At 33.7% G+C, this 16,971-nt stretch overlaps 1 protein-coding gene across 6 annotated transcripts in view; it reads right to left on the bottom strand.

Annotated features, from left to right (window-relative positions):
* Positions 1-16,971, bottom strand: part of Pias2 (protein inhibitor of activated STAT 2) — a 74,152-nt gene that overhangs the window by 7,548 nt on the left and 49,633 nt on the right. The window contains exons 11-14 of one of the 6 annotated variants that reach the window (XM_033757332.1): positions 15,749-15,888; positions 11,042-11,079; positions 7,407-8,415; positions 2,193-3,426 (exon numbers count right to left, since the gene is read on the bottom strand). In XM_033757332.1, the coding sequence (XP_033613223.1) occupies positions 8,194-8,415; positions 11,042-11,079; positions 15,749-15,888 (400 nt within the window). In that variant the 3' untranslated portion in view covers positions 2,193-3,426; positions 7,407-8,193. Of the gene's footprint in view, positions 1-2,192; positions 3,427-7,406; positions 8,416-11,041; positions 11,080-13,508; positions 13,684-15,748; positions 15,889-16,971 lie in introns of those variants that run through there. The other 5 variants (XM_033757333.1, XM_010621653.2, XM_033757334.1 and 2 more) reach the window with 5 other exon arrangements.

The raw sequence follows: 16,971 nt of genomic DNA, 5'->3' as shown, positions 1-16,971 counted from the left end.
AAACCAAAACAATTAACAGGTAATATTTCCAACACAGGACAACCATAAATGTTGGGGAGATCTTTTTTTGGGGGGTGGTAAGTTAGGGCTTGACCCAAGGGCATTTACCATTGAGCTATATCCCTGATTTTTTCATTTTTTAAATTCTGAGACAGTCTTGCAATAAATTGCTTGGGCTGGCCTTGAACTTGACAGCCCTGCCTTAGCCTCAAAAGTAGCCGGAATTAGAGGTGCTCAGCTTGTTGAGGAACTGAAGGAACTGGAACCCTTATACAATGCTGGTGGTAATTTAAAATGGTTTAGCCAATCTGGAAAAGTCTGCAAGCCCCTCAATGTTAAATAGGAGATACCGTATGACTCAGTAATTCCATTTCTAGGTATATACCTAAAAGAAATAAAAGCATATGTCCACAAAACACATGTACATGACCAGTACTTGTAATAGGCAAAATATGGGGATGCCCCAAATGTCTATGAACTGGTGGACAAATAAAGCATGATATATCCACACAATGCTATTATTTGGCCAAAAGTGGAGGGGTAAGAAGAAACTAATACACACTATAGCATGGATGAACTGTGATTACACTAGGCCAGTGGTTGTGAATGTGTCACATGTGCTGCAGTGGCTATTTGTTATCAATGAAAGCTCTACAAGATTTGCTATTACTGCTCTAAGCCAAAGGAAAAAAAGCTAATCAAAAGTCCACACTTTATATGATTCAATATATGTAAAATGTTCAGAATAGGCGAGACAGAAAGCAGACTAGTAGTTGCCTAAGGCTGGGGTGCAGGGAGACTGATGGGGGATTTGGAATGATTACCGATGGGTATGAGGTTTTTTAGGGTAAGTGATGCTTGCACTTCAAATAGCATATGGGCATGAGTCCCAGGGACATCAGGTTAACTGATTCTTGTTCTAAAGTACTGAGTCCAACAATGACTTCAGTCAGATTGCTCGCCTCAGGAGACTAAACCATATTTATACCTGCAGTTATACTGTTTAATTAAATGAGGTGGTCATCACATAATTTAAGAAAGACTACATGCAAAATTTCCCTAGCCTTCTATGTACATAGTATGCTGGGTCTAGGTGTCACTATGTGCTCAGCTTCACTGTAAGATCTACTTGTACAGTAATTATTTTCTCCATTGTGCACTGACCTACCTGTCCCTCATTAACAGCTCTTGTTCTATTAGTTTGTTGCAGTCTGCAAGGCCAGTGTGCTCACTTCTTCCTAACATCTAACGCCTCCTACCACTTACCCTAAACTTTACCTCCTACTTTTCTTTCTTGGTGATGCCTGCTACTCAGGTTATTAAATTTTCACAATCAACACAAGTCAAATGAAAATAGTTATCCATCGTTTCTCCATTCATAAATATTTATTGAGCATCTACTACACACCACATACCATATTATTATGCTCTGGAATGCAAGATGCCACTCCTGCTCTCATGGAGCTTACAATCTCATAGAGACAACACAGTGAACCAATACATGAAATTGCCATATGGTGTAATAAGTACCACATAGGATATAAATATGCTATGTGATATGACAGAAGGTAGGAAACATCTACTTTGAAACTAGAACAAGGAGGAGCAGGGGGCATGGCTCAGTGGAAGAGCCCATGGTTGGCATGTGTGAAGCCCTGGGTTCTGTACCCAGCGCTCAAAACAATAACAAAAAATACAACAGTCAGAAAATGGTTAAAATCTTGATTTGAAGTCTAACTCTCCACTTAGCTGGATGACCTTAGGCAAGTCCAGGTTCACTTATCCTTTCAATCTGTTTGTACAATTATAAAATGAAGATAATCATACCAAATTCTACAATGAATATTCATTATTAATCATCAGAAAGATCATCCAATGCTGTCTGTTTTACAAGCCCGTCACTGATATCGTTTTCCTTCAGAAGCAGAGATTTTTGACAGAAGCATTCCATCAGACAGGCAGCACCTATCACCTCTTGAAAAATAAAGACTATAATAGAGCCCACACTAGTGACAGTTCTGGGTAATGGTAGAACCTAAGTTGACAGGTAAATCCACAAAGGCAAAGTAAGGAAGAGTAAAATAAGGGTGAGATGTAACCAACATGGTTTAGGACAGTGAATGAGTGACCAGACATGCACAGTATAGAGGTGAATGAAGGTGAAAATGTATGACAGAGGAGTTGTACTTCTTAAGACTGCAGAAAAACCAATGAGACTCACAGAAGCTTCCTGATAACCCCTGCTTAAACTCCTTTCCCCTAAATGACTAACCACACTGCCTCTTATCTCTGTAAATAGCACTGTCTTCCCCCAAGTTGTAACAGTATGGAAGGATAACAGCCCTGGGTTTGAGGACTGACACAGCCCTTACTGTTCAGTCACTGAATTTTTTTTTTGGGGGGGGGTCCTCCCTATGTAGTCTAGGCTGGCCTCAAAACTCTTGGCAATACTCTTGCCCAAGTCTTCAATTTTCCTCTGAAAGGCTCTGGTATTCACCTTTCCTAATGATTACCATGGTTATGGTCTGAAACTAATTTTATATAGATTTTCATACCAGTCTCCTAAACACCACAGCTAGTTAACGTCACTTCAGTTTAGTCAGAGGGCTTCTGAGGTAGGTCTGGGTCAGACTCCCAAGCCCACTACTATGCCCCACACACCTTCATTTGTAAAATGGAGATACTTTCCTTTGAAAGGCTGCTACAATGAAACATCTTCATAAAGTCCTTAGCAGAATGCCTGTTACTAAGTATTCCTGATTTTTTTTAAAAAAAAACTGCATTCCAAGCTCTTTCAGGACTGAGACTATACCTTTTGTAACTACTTTAACCCACACTATTTACAAATACCTCAGTTCACCAAAGCTTCAGTTTGCTAACTAAAGTGTTCAGCAAAATTGTGCTTTCATGTGCAATCTTACATCAGGTAACAAACATAACCATAGCCATCTTCCCCACACAAATACAAATGCAGCCATCTTCCCCAAAATCATGAAACAAATTAAATTCATAAACTGAGGTACAACTGTACACTAAACATTTGTTGAACAGTCTAATAACAGCCAAAGAAAGAGGAATATTGCATTTTACAACAATACTCTTTACTTAAGAGTTAAACTTCAAGAACATAAAATAAATTAAGCTTTAAAAGCCATTCAGAAACAAAAAGTCTGGAAAGTAATGAATATACTATGTCAATCAAAAATAAATGCTACTCCTAAAACATCTATGTTTTCTTTCCCCATGGTGTTCTCAGAACACCAATAGTTAAGATCTGATTGGCAACATAAAATAATGCAAAGTGAAACAGGCAGAACTGGATCCTATTTGTATTTTAGCCTTACCACTTCTCCAGTTTGGGATGGACTGCCTTTGCCTCAGCAGATCCTACTGGCTTTAGGGAGCTCAGAAAGGCCAAAATGAAGCCTACAAGAGGAAAAAGAGAGCTGGCTACTAAGGGCTGGCCCTAGGCACAAATGGTAAAAAAGAATAAAAATTAAAACCCCACAAATGTAATCTAACAAGGAGTATTTACTTCACAGTGCAAGTATAATCAGTAGGCTATCCATATGTGGACATATCTGGAACATGTCAGTAAACACAGTCCAAGCCTCTATAGCCAGGGGTTCTGCATCTGCAACTGCACAATGATAATATTCAGGAAAAAATCCCATCTGTACTGAGCATGTAGACTTTTTCTTGTCATTATTTCCTAAACAATATAGTATAACAACTATTTACAAACATTTATATTGTATTAGGTATTATAAATAATTGAAATGATTTAAAGTATAGGGGAGGACTGTGTAGTTATATGCAAATACTATCCCACTTTATAAAAGAGACTTGAGCACCTGTGGATTTTGGTATTGGAGCGTCCTAGAACCAATCCCCTACAGATAATGAGGGACAACAGCTTATTTAAATCTGAAAAAGCCTAGGAAAATGCTTGCTAATTACCTCCTCAGTCCAGTTTACTAGTATTGTAAGGGCAGAAAATGTTAGTGCAGTTGCCTGAAAATAAATGTTACATGTTCATAAATAATACAACTAGACAGCCCTTTCTTATACCATCTGGTGGGGCATAAATGACCATCCCTATTTGGAAATTGATATGAATCAAACACAAAAGTGTTCATAGCCTTGACCCAGAAATCATTTCTTTAGGAATTCATCCTAAGGAAAACAATTTATGAAGTCACTGCAACATTATGAGATTAAATCTAAAACATCCAATGGGAAAGATTATATGAATCATGGTACATCTATACAATGGAATATTATGTAATTAGTAATGGCTGACACAGTTAACAAAATGGAACAATGCTGTAGACTGAATAAATCTAAGAAAAAATACACACAAATAGCAAGAAATTTGGCAAGAAATATGCAAAAATTCCAAGTCTCTTTTCACTTGGTGATAAAAATTGTTTTTTTGTACTTTTTTGTATTATCTAAAATTTCCACAATGAGCATGCCCTATTGATACAAACAGAAAAAACAAAAACATCCAACCAGGCAAGTATTAAAGGGCAAATATCTTTATACAGCTGTATTTGTTTTTTTTCTAGCAATTTTAGTGTGGTACCTAATCAAAAAGGTGAAAGGGATACAAACCACTTGTTTATTTGGTAGGGTCAGATTCTTAAAAAGCAGAGAAATTCTTAAATCCTTTTCACAAATTTCACCAATCCATGTAGCCCTACAGCAGAAAAGATGCTGTGTCCAGTTGAATTGAACCACCAGTTATCCATCAAAATGACAATTTCAAGCTTTCACAACATATGGAACAGTGCCATATGGACCACTAAATCCAACATCAGATTCAAGCTTAAATAGGGTATTGAAAAGGGCTGGGAAACAATTTTTTATGAGATTCCATAGAAATGGAGAAAAAGGTGCAGGCAAAAAAATTTTTTTTCTGAACTAACTGAAGACTAAAGAGAAAGGCCTGAGAATTAAATAAATGCTTCATAAAAACTTTACTTAAAATACAAATGCAAGTTAATACTTTATTGGCAGAAGAAAAAGATGTGTAGGTTAGTTACTAAACTGAGTATCCCCAGGACTGGCTTGAGGGCCTATCAAAAATCAAAATAATTTCTGTTCCATACAACTTCACCTACAATCCAACATCTTACCTTTCTTTTGAATTCCTTAAAACTATCCAAAGGGAAACTCAAGTTTCAAACCAAGAGTTATTGATTAACTTAATTACATTTTGGTGCTAATCTTTACCAACACACTTCGTATTTTCCTTCTGCATTCCCTGGAACACATCATTAGATAAATGCCACATATCCTGGATTCACCTCAACTGTTTCATTTGACTTTTAAAATTATCCCAGGGTAAATGTCAAATACTTATAATTTCTCTCAGCAAAAATGAAAATTAAATCCTTATTAGGGGCAAGAAAGCTAGTGAGTATAAGCAGACTTCAGAAATAAAAGTATATCCAGCACCAATTATACTGCCAGGAGTTACCAAACAAAAGCCCTACACAGTTCTAAATGAATAAAGATAAAAATACAGGTTGTCTAAGTGACTATGAAAGTTAACAACTGGTTTCTTGCTGGTTGACATCTAAGTATGTAGTACTTAGTAAAGAATGACCACTTTGTTCTATTGTACTTGGGTAAAAAAAATCTGTACTAGCAAAACACACTACTAAAAAGTTAGAATCTTTGTACAAATAATTATAATAACCATATTAAATAAAGGATGTTGGCTTAAAAACCATAATGATGCCATAGGGCCAAGGCATACAGAAAAGTATTCATCTTCAAAGACACCCATCAAAGTTAAGCCCCAAGTTTAAGATAAAAACTTAAAAGTTTAAGTGTTAGTTGCCTGAGAGAAAATAAACTTTTATATGTAACAAGTGTACAGCACCAAAAATAAATACTAAAATTATTCATGTAAAATAGTGACAACATATCACAACCACAAAAGCAAAGAGGTTATAGGTTATAATAAGTAAATACTCTCTAATTAATGTTCTCATCTACTCTATAAAACTTTATTAAATTGGGGAGGCTCTGAGAATCGAAAGTATAACAAAATGTTAAGAAATATACTTTCTTTATTAAAAAATTATTCTGCACAAGTAAGCTTACTTTTTCTATCTGATAATGGAGTTAACAAACTACATGTATACTTAAGAGCAGCAATGTAAAATTCTAGTAGAAATATTTATGTCTGTAAAAGATTCTAACCTGGACTCAAATCTAGTGACTAGGTGACTGGTTCAACTATTGCTGGAAGGGTCAAGGTTGGTTTTACGTTTCCACATCTTTAATAGTGGCACTCTCAAAGGGCCACTACAATAAATAGGGGGATGATGAAGCCAAAGAAAATGAAAAATTACACATTAAATCAGCACAAAAAAAGTGCACAAAGGCCATGAAAACTTGAGGATACCAAAAACCAAGCAAGAACAAATCAGCTCCCTGAAGTTGCACTTATTTTTGAAGTAATGAGTCCCTGTTAAAATGAAGTGTAAGCTGGGCGTGGTGGCGCATGGCTGTAATCCCAGCACTCGGGAGGCTGAAGCAGGAGGATCGCTGTGAGTTCGGGACCAGCCTGGACAATATAGTGAGTTCCAGGGCAGTCTCAACTATACAGTGAAACCCTGTCTCAAAAAATCAAAACAAAACAAACAAAAAAATAATAAAATGAAGTGTAGAGTCCTCATATGTGAACATCTGCCAAAAAAATCAGTTTCATTAGCCATGAAAAGAATGATTTTATTTTAAAGTGGATATAGCTTACGAAGAGAAAGCTAAACATCAGCAAAGTCCTAAATCCTTGAGAACTCAAAATGATTCAAGAAGCCAAATGAAACAAACTACAAAACCTGGATGAACATGTCTCCAAGTAAAACTCAGGTTTTTGAGCAATTTAGAATCAAACACACGAGGAAAGTAGTTTTCAAATTGCCCTTAGTACAGCCACTAGAATGGAGTGTTTCGGCAAAGGGGAGAGTGAGACACAAAGTAGGTGGGCTTCAGGTCCTTCCCCAACACTTCCTCACACTTCAACCATTTCTCATTTTGTGGGCTCAGAAAATATTTTTTTAAAAATGTAAAAAGAAATCTGATATCCCCCATACCATGCTTTTGTCTTTTCCTTAAATTTGAAAATCAATGCTGAAACAGAAAATACAATGGTGAGCAATATGATGTGAAACCTACATTTAATTTCTATTTCAGTGCCTCTAAAATGTAAAAAGTTTCAACAAAGATTTGTATATTTTATCTTCTAAAATGAATGAACAAATTAAGTTCTCACGAAGTAAGTTTGTTATTACCATCTCCGATAAATCTTTTCTAATGCTGCCCTCAAAATATCAGTATTTCTGGACATTATGAAAAACAATCTAACAAACTTTCCAACTGCACCTTACCTCAAAGGCTGGAGACAATTTCTTTCCTAAGAATGCAAGCCTCCAATTTATAGAAAACTCTAGAATGAGAATGTACAGTTACCAAAAAATACGTCAGGGCAGAATCTGCATAGTTCTTAAACATAATCACTAATAAAGAGCAGCCAAAGCCCAGACCTTCACTCTGCATTGATTAGCAAACAGTGTCAAAGTATAAATGACAACCAAGAGAAAATGTACAACACAGCGGCCCTTTTTCATTGATGGGATCATGAAGAAAAGTGGAACCCAAGCTCTGGCCATTTATCAAAACTTCATCACTTAAATAAAATAGAACAAATCTCTGTGGAAAGGATTCATTCAGCAAACATGACTTCTTTCCATATTTTTTTTTTCCTTCACATTGAGTTAAACAGAAGTTGCTATCATTCTAGAATCAATGATTACATCTTTTTTTTAATTAGAAAGTTCAAATATTTACATGATTTTTATTGCTGTTTATTATATAACAAAAATTTTAAAACGATCTGTAAAATCCATCCAGTAACATATGAAATTGAAATCCACTGCCCAAGACACTGTTTATGGCTGCATGTAACTGATGATCAGCGTACAGCATATGCAAGAAGTCCTTGCCTGTCATTTGGTTCTTGCTGCTGTCATCTATGTTCATCTCTCAGAAAGGAAAAGAATCCATCTGATTTTTCAATAAATATCAAATTGTCAAAAGAAAATAGCTCCCATGGACCAGAGATCCAAGAAAAAGCAGTTTTGATGAAATGATTTCCAGAATCAAGTGCGTCCTTCTTTAGTCCAATGAGATGATGTCAGGAATGCTACTTCCACTGCTGGTTATGACCCCTGTCTCACTTCTGCTGCTGGATGAACTAACATAGGTACTGCTTTCATGGGGGCTGGTGGTGGTGACAGACGTACTGCTTGCTGTTAAGGGTGAGGTGAGACTATCCAAAAACATAGGAGGACAGTACTGCTTGAAACAAACAATGATGCCGATGAGGAAGAGGCTACACTGGTTTTAAATAGAGAGACTAGAAATTGTTAGATATGCACAAATGATAGCCACATATTTAAATCCTCCTGAGATTCCAAAATATCCGAAAACTTCTTATCTTTGGGTGGAAGATGACACGAATTTAGCTATTTTACATTCTCTAGAGAATGCAGCCTATTTTTCTATTCTCCCAAAATGTGCGAATGTTTGTTGACTATATAGAGGTAAAAGTAACGTCAACAATAACTGAAGTATTTAATATGAAATATCGGCCCCACAACTATGAGTCATACTTAATCTCAAAACTAATTTGCTCAGTAAGTGTGTTGAAGACAGGGTTTAAATCACACTATAAAAGGGTAATAAGGACTTGTTTTTCACAGTATTATGCAAAAGTGCTAATTCAAAATTCAACCATTTCCCAAAATTTAGTCAAAGACCCTCTATGAATATTAAGAATGACCAGCTGAATGATGGCACTGGACTTCTTTGCACTTATATACATAACATTACTTGAAGAGATCCAGTCTTCCTTGTGATGCTTGCTTGATTCCCTCTCCAAGTGTTATTACCGTATTAGTTATTGATTCTCATACAAATACAAACCTGAGTATAATATCCAAATGATTACCAAGAGGAGTGAAGAAAAGAGCTAAACACATTTTGCATATAAGCACAAAATGTTTTATGTGAGAAACTGCCAAAACTAGCAAAATAAGTGATGCCTAATACATTCCATGAAATGTTCTGCTTGAGACTGTATGAAAGATCAGTAAATATATCTAATTACTATTGTCCATTTATACATCATTATGCTTATCCTCAGAAAAAATAAATTATGAAAAGTAATTTAAAACTGAAGTTGCTTAGACAACATAATTTTCAAGGCTCAAAAATAAAGTGGAAACAACAGCCCGATTAAGCTGCCAGTAAGAGGAAGAACACCAAATAAAATTCAGGCTGCCTTTCAAAAGAGTAAATTAATGTTCTGGTGGATAACTCTTGATTTCATCAATATAATGAATGCCACATGCAAAGAGTTTCAAGGTTGAATGAGGAGTGAAGGACAGCTCTCAAGGAGTTTCTAAGAAGCTTCAACATGTTCACGATAGTCAAGCATTGTACACTGATGGTTCAAGCTGGCAGGAATATGTTAAAGATAGTCAAGTAATATTAAAAATTCTTGCCTAAATCAAATCAATTTCTAACTTCTCTAACAAACCAATTTTACTAGAACAGAGGGGAAAATTTGGACAAAAAGCCCCAAAATTTCTATTTTATTCCTGCTATATTTCAGGCTGTTTCTGACTGTCTCATAGTTTTAAAAAAAAAAAAAAGGACAATCTTGCTATCAATGGACTCCATGCTTTGAATTCTTACACTCATGTTGCAGCCATTTGACTTTTAACTCTGTGTCCCATATGCATATAGCTACACAAAGATATCAGGGAATAAAGGTCAATCTAGAGGTTGAGTAGGAAAACCTAAAGATTCTTTGGTAAATAGAAGGTATAACTTCATCCTCCTACTGACTTATAAAACAGCCCCCACGTGTGGTGGCACATGCCTGTAATCCCAGTTACTCGAGAAGCTGAGGCAGGAGGATGGCAAAAGCATGGACACTAGTAGCTAAACACTGTCTCAAAAAATTTTAAAAAGGGGTGAGCACCTGGCTCAGTGTTAACAGGCCCTGGGTTAAGAACCTAGTATGCCAAAAAAAAAAAAAAAAGAGCGAGTGAGAAAGGAGAAGAAAATCACCTTGCTACTAAGCATGTCAAATAGAACTATGAAATAAAAGCTTTAGGTTTCAAGATTTTTTAAAAGGCTTCCTCATATAAAATTGTTAATCTTTTAAGCCTAACAATCCACTTCTTAGGAAAATAGCCTTGTTTTACAATTTGCAGATATAACAAGGTAAACTCAAGATGACAAGAAATTCTTCAGTCTGTATATTACTTTGGGCTCTAATTTCCCATGCTGTTTGGATGATCAGATAGAGTACTGAAACAAGAGGCTCATATAGATTTGCAGTTAGCTGATTCGAAGCAACCCTAAAAGGCAGCAGTTAATGTTCTTCCACTATCACTCCCTTGGGCCACACCCGCTTTCAAAGTTTCTTTTGCTGTTTCCTTCCTCTTTTCTATCTCTAAGGCTAACAGTGGAATTCTTGCTTACTGAATAGTTTGCAAGATGAATTGTGAAACCCTCAATGTTTGAATCTGATTGTTCTTCAAATAATGGAGAAATAAGCTAGTGAGTCAAGTCTATTTAATGAGCTTTGGCTGTTAATGTTTCTATGTATAAAATACATTTTTACGTATACAAAAAAATTTTACTTTGCAACAACCACACATGCTTCTACTCATTCTAATCACACAAGCTTGTAAGAAATAGTAACTGACTGTTCAATAAGATATAATTTGAAATTTAAATATTAAAGACAAAAAGTTATAAATGAAAAACCATTAACTCTTTTTCTCCAACTAAAATTGTGAAAAATTTATATAGTATGGACTTCCTACTTTCTTTCCATCAGTGTAACTGAGAGTTAACTGTCCTGATTTTATGCAACTGGTCATTTTTAGTTAATATGACATAACCAATAATCAAATACAAATTAGTTGCTTAAATTCAGGATACATACCTGGGGATCAACTGGAATAAGGGAAAGAAAATCCAAACCTAAAACAAAAATGTTTTGTTAATAGTTGTCTCAAATTTTGGAGACTAGAATTATTTCCCCAAATTATATTGTACTTATAAATCACAAAACATTTGGATGCTTACCACTATGCCATAGGGAAGTTCTAAACCATGATCACTGATATTTAATCTGCACAAAACTCAAAGATGAACACATCCCCCAGGGAAAACAACTGGAAAAACCACCTCCCAGAACTCAAAGGTAGCAGTCCAAATCTTTTCAGAGAATTAGGACTAGTCAAAGTAAATATTTTTTGTCACTTAACAGAGTAAGAAGCAATAAAAATGATGAGATAATTATCTTAGGACCATTAAAGAAAACATACTTCGTCTCTTAAGACACTTAACATTTATTTTTCAGAAATACACCACACTGAAGTTCATCTAAAATATCACTTCTTAAACAAGTATTTACTTCACTGAAAACAAGCATTTAGTAACAGCTACTCACTAGCAAATTAATGAAGGTTTACTAGGTTCTCAGCTAATGCAGTTTTCTAAAGAATTGGGGTTCTCCAATTATGTTTTAGAAACAGAAATATAAAAGTGTTAAAGTTATAATAACACTAAAAAAGCTTCAAGTCTGAAAAGTATAGCGATAAACCTCAAAGTCAATTCCTTTAGACCTATATGTGACTTAATTCTTTTCAATTATTTTAAAAGATTAAAAACAATCACATACTAAGTATTGGTCATCAAGACAGGCCAATGTCTACTCAATTCTGTGAATTTTTGTACACTGGAATTTGGCATCAAATGCAACAATGATGCAGAATGAAATTCTAATATTATATTCAAAATAGAGAATATTAGTGGAAATATTTTAAATATTTAATAAGCATGGTGAATCTTAACCCCCAAAATTTAAAATATTTATTCCCTTATAATCTCTAAATAAGGACATTTTAAATGCTTATCAAGTGATACAGACTTTAGCACCAATCATATGAAAACAATTTTTACAACATTTTAAAAAAACGTTTGTTATATATGTTTATTTCATTTTTCTCTTACTAGCTATGTGATACAGCATTTGGAGCCAACAATGGACAAAGGGAACCACAAAGCACTTTCTGAAGAGCTTCCCCAATAGACTGATAATGAGCAAGTGATGTATCTCAAATAAGCAGTGCACTTTGCTTCACATTAAGGATAATGTTCAGTAAATCTTATTCGTGCTTCTGAGCATTAATTTAAAATGTCTAGCTCTCATATGCCTTCTGAAAATTTTAGGTAGCAATATTTCTATTACTAAGTCACAAAGTTATTGGAATGCTAATTAGTATAATTTTATTAATTTTTGCTTTGCTTCAAATGATGTGACATTTTTTATAGTAGCTTCTACTCTTAAATACATTTTTAGTTTTCTATTTCCATCACATTTAATATTCTTCAATCCATTTTAATAACTGAAATTTTATATTGACATCTCTGATGGACTATTGTATACAAATTACTTGAAAACACTCACTTTCTAAATGTTCAACTATTTCCATTAACTTCAATTGAAACAAACACTCAGGTTTGATATAATATTGAAACTTTTTGAAGCTCTATAACTTAAGGGTACCAACTGAGGTCTAAAGAATCTACCTATTTTAATTATTTCAATATCCAGCTCTTCAGATATACTGAAATTATCTTTAGAGGTTTTATGTGTGCCAGAAAATAATCTATTTAGAAAAGATTTAAGAGATTTACTTGATCTATATTTTTTCATAACACTCATGGACAAATGAAATCACAATGACAAAATACACATTTTTCTATAATTTTGGTTGAAACTAAAATTGTCATTCAAGCATTGTACAGGTGGTCAATTCAAAGACCAATGAAGTTTGAAATGTGCATATTTCTCAATGAAGCCACTCTGTCTCAGACAGGGCAGTATGATACAGTATTTCAGACATTATTCCTGCTAATAAAAAAACTAAACTGTCATCAAAATCTTACATTTTATATTTTAAGTAGATTAAAACTAATGAAATAAAGTCACAGCAATAGTATTAAAATTTTACTAATTTTAAAAATTCAGCAAAATGCTATTTCCTAATTTTACTATAAGTTTAAATTGTCACAAATCATATTGATATATTTATTGCCCTACTAAAAATTTCATAATTAAAAAATACCCAATTATTTTCAACTAAAAAGCCACTAAAGTTAAAAATTCTGAAGGTATAGTCTAAATGTTTTTGTTTTATCAACACTGATAAAATTGTAATTTTAAAAATTTAAATACTGCATTAAGTGAAACTGATGCTTTTAGATTTTCCCTCATTGATCACAACATGTGTTTCCTTACTTGATCCATAAACTTTCACAAAACATGATTGCTACATGATTAAATATGTAATGGTTTAGCACTTTCAAATTTTAATGACACAACTTTTTAGCACCATTCGCACCTGACAATATGGCACTAGCAATAATAAGGCAGTCATATTTTTTTCTTGAAATAATCAAGCTGTTTTCCAATCCATAAATACAAATTATATGTTTTATTTTGTATTCACAGTTGCACAGTATCAGAAGATGTTCCAAGCTGCAGTTCATTATTAATAGCATTTCTTCTTTGTTCTCCTGCAGATTCAGAAGATTCATATTTATGATGTTTAAAAGGAATGTTAAGAAATGTATTAAAACGTCATTTCTCCATTCTTGGTATTCTATTTAATATTTTATTATAGAATTATTAAATTTATCAATACCAAACTACATTATGACTACTTACAGAACAATTATACACAAAAATAAATCAAAGTAATTGTTAATTATAAAACAGCACATTAATAATAAAACCTAAGCTATTTAAATGTAATAACTGCCATATACTGTAATTCGTATTTGTCAATTAACTAGCAATTCTTCTAAAGGACAACTGAACTATTTAGTTTATAACTGGTAAGAAAACTCAGCATTTTAACAATCAGGTATTGGTTTATATTGACTAAATACTAGCCATGGATATCAGGATCAGTATCAGCTTGAAATGCATTTTACCAAACAACAGTTCAGACATATTTTACTGCATTTTCCCCAAATTTGTACATTTCATAAAGACTTAAAATTTTCACTATATAAAGCTCAATTTTGAAGTAATATAAGATCCCTCATCTAAAAAAAAAAAAAATCCATGCAGACACACATAATTTGAAAAGTAGCAGGGCAAGTGACTTTTTAAATTTGTGTCTATGCTACTGCTGAATGGCCAGGGTCATTTTTACAAATGTAAGTGTTCAATATCCCCTTTCAGGATTTTTAGTTATAAGTCTTTCAGAAACAAATTATTTTCAAATGCTTACTTATAACGCATACCGATATGACACATGAACACTCTTGAAATTAGCCAAGGTTAAAGTGACATTTAGGAATTAAAATTATATGAGCTTCTGTCTTTGTCATGCAGCATGAACCCTCACCTATACCTTAGAATTATTATCAGCCTCTGCATATAACAAATACTTTATAGTAGGTTCTAGCTGGTTTTAAAAAAAACTTTAAAAACACCAATTCTCAAATTATATATGGAGTAAAGCACAAGAAGCAAAAAGTACGTATTTGCTTCCGGTTCTGGGGATCAAACTCAGGACCCTGAGCTTGCCAGGTAGGTGGAGCACAACTGAGCTACATCCCCGGCCCCCACAAAAAGTATATTTAATAAAACTTGTGATTGGTACTAGTTTATCTTTTTGCACTAAATTTTATTCAAATTATCTGAAAAAATTTCACATGCCAAAATTATACTAGACTAGATAACAGAGCTATCAATTATTTCAGTAACACAATTTTACCCAATGAAGTAAGAATTTTGCTTAAAATACTTAAATTAGGAGAAGAAAATTAAGTCATAGATCAAATTCAACTTCAGGGCTGGGGATGTAGCCCAGTGGCAGCGTGCCTGCCTGGCAAGCACAAGGTCCTGAATTAAATTCCCCAGTAATACCCCCAACCCCACAAAAATCAACTTACTTCAAAGAAAAAGTCATGAATATAAAAGACTAATTCGAACTTGTTTAAATTTTATTGGTATAAATGTATATAAAAACAATGGCTAGAGAGAAAGAGAGGGCAAAGGGAGAAAGTTTAAATTTTATGGTATGTGCCTGGCTGTTTAAGTTCTGATAGTAAGACAATTCAAACACTCTGAAATCTTTATAATGGTAAATTTTTACAAAATTTCCTCAAATACTAAGCTCTGCGCTACAGAATCATAGAATAGATCCTATTTTTTTATAGGGGAAACTCATGGGGTATAGCTGGTAGGCAAATCAGCCCCAAACTACATCTGTATTCCTTAAAATCCTGATGAGCTATTAAAGAAAGAATGTAATACCAGGAAGAGTGTGATAATATTCTGCCTAACCTATAAAACTTCTAAGATAAATAAACCAAGAAAGCTTGAATGCAAATTAATCTATGAAGCAGAACACATTTCCAAAAAATTTTACTATTCTCCATTATATCTTATAATCTGAAACCTGTAATTATCAAAATAATAACTAAGTATGATATATTAAAACAGATACTACTTTTGTATGAAATCTTCAAATTTCTTTAGCATTCCTATTTGAAATTTCAAAATTTATTTGGTTCACTAATATTAAAAATACCTCATAAAAGAAAACAAAAAAAACTCTCCACGTACCTGGCAAATCTGATGACATGCTTGATATTGGCGTATGGTGGAATGGCACAGAGTAGTCTGTTAATGAAGGCGGAATAGCAGCAGGATCAACCGAAGTCACACTGGGCACCCTTATAGAAGATGGCTGATACATGAGAACCCTGTTTTAAATAGCATGGGAAATTACATATGATCTGGCTTAGGTTACAGAAGAGAAGACCTAAACCACCGGACATTTTTAGATGTATGTTCACTAAGTCTCAGCACAACTGCATGGTAGCTACTTCTCTTTCCTAACAGTCTTCACGTTAACATGAATATGTTGTGGTTCTCAATGGCAGCTATGACATAAGAGCAAGATGGCATTAAAATACAATATATAGTGCTGGAGTAAATGTAACACTTTTATCCATAAATACATGTTACACATGCTTTTACTAATGTATATATAACATGCATTTGGATATTAGTAATCTACCTATAAATATAAACTATAATAGAAGATTAAGATTTTACTTAAATCAGGGTATCTTATAAGTGACAATACTTCAACCAGAATTTCCTCAAATCTAATTTAAATTGCATTAATTATTTTAAATTTGGGAATGGTCTGAGTATAGTCAACACTGATGCCAGCAAATCTGAAAGCAGTAGGATGCAATCAGAAATCAGGACAAGATGACCAAAATTCAGGACTGAAGATTACTACTCAGAAATAAAAATGTTCCCTACCGTGATACTTATTCTTCTAAGAGGGTTTATGATTTTGAAATTGTTATGTTCATGTTATTAAAAATACAAAAATGTAAGAAATGCTTTATAATTTACTATTATATAAAATATGTATTATGTAATTTAAAACTTTATAGTTTCAAGTAGTAGTATAAAAATTAAAACATGTTTTTGGAAAAGTTCAGCCTTGAAGACAAACTTTGCACTCTATTTAATCTGTATTTTCTCTTATCCCAGGGTAAACAATCAGAACTTCACAAGAAAAACATCACAAATGTGTGTTTATGAACTAACTACCATTACTGACCCTAAGGTTGACGATGTCTATCTTACCACCTAGTAAAAAAGAGGCAAAAAGGAGCAAAATATTAAGAATGGAAAACCAAGGGGCCAGGGATTTGGCTCAGTGGCACCCGCTCCTGCCTTGCAATGTCCTGAGTTCAATCTCCAGTACAAAAAAAAAAAAAAAAAAAAAAAAAAAAAAAAAAAAAAAAAAAGAAAAAGAAAAAGAA

The sequence above is a fragment of the Fukomys damarensis genome, unplaced genomic scaffold (assembly GCF_012274545.1).
Source record: "Fukomys damarensis isolate Sample0158 unplaced genomic scaffold, DMR_v1.0_HiC HiC_scaffold_30, whole genome shotgun sequence".
NCBI lineage: Eukaryota > Metazoa > Chordata > Mammalia > Rodentia > Bathyergidae > Fukomys > Fukomys damarensis.
The sequence above is the reverse complement of the archived record's forward strand: the minus strand, read 5'-3'. Positions and strand labels throughout refer to the sequence as shown.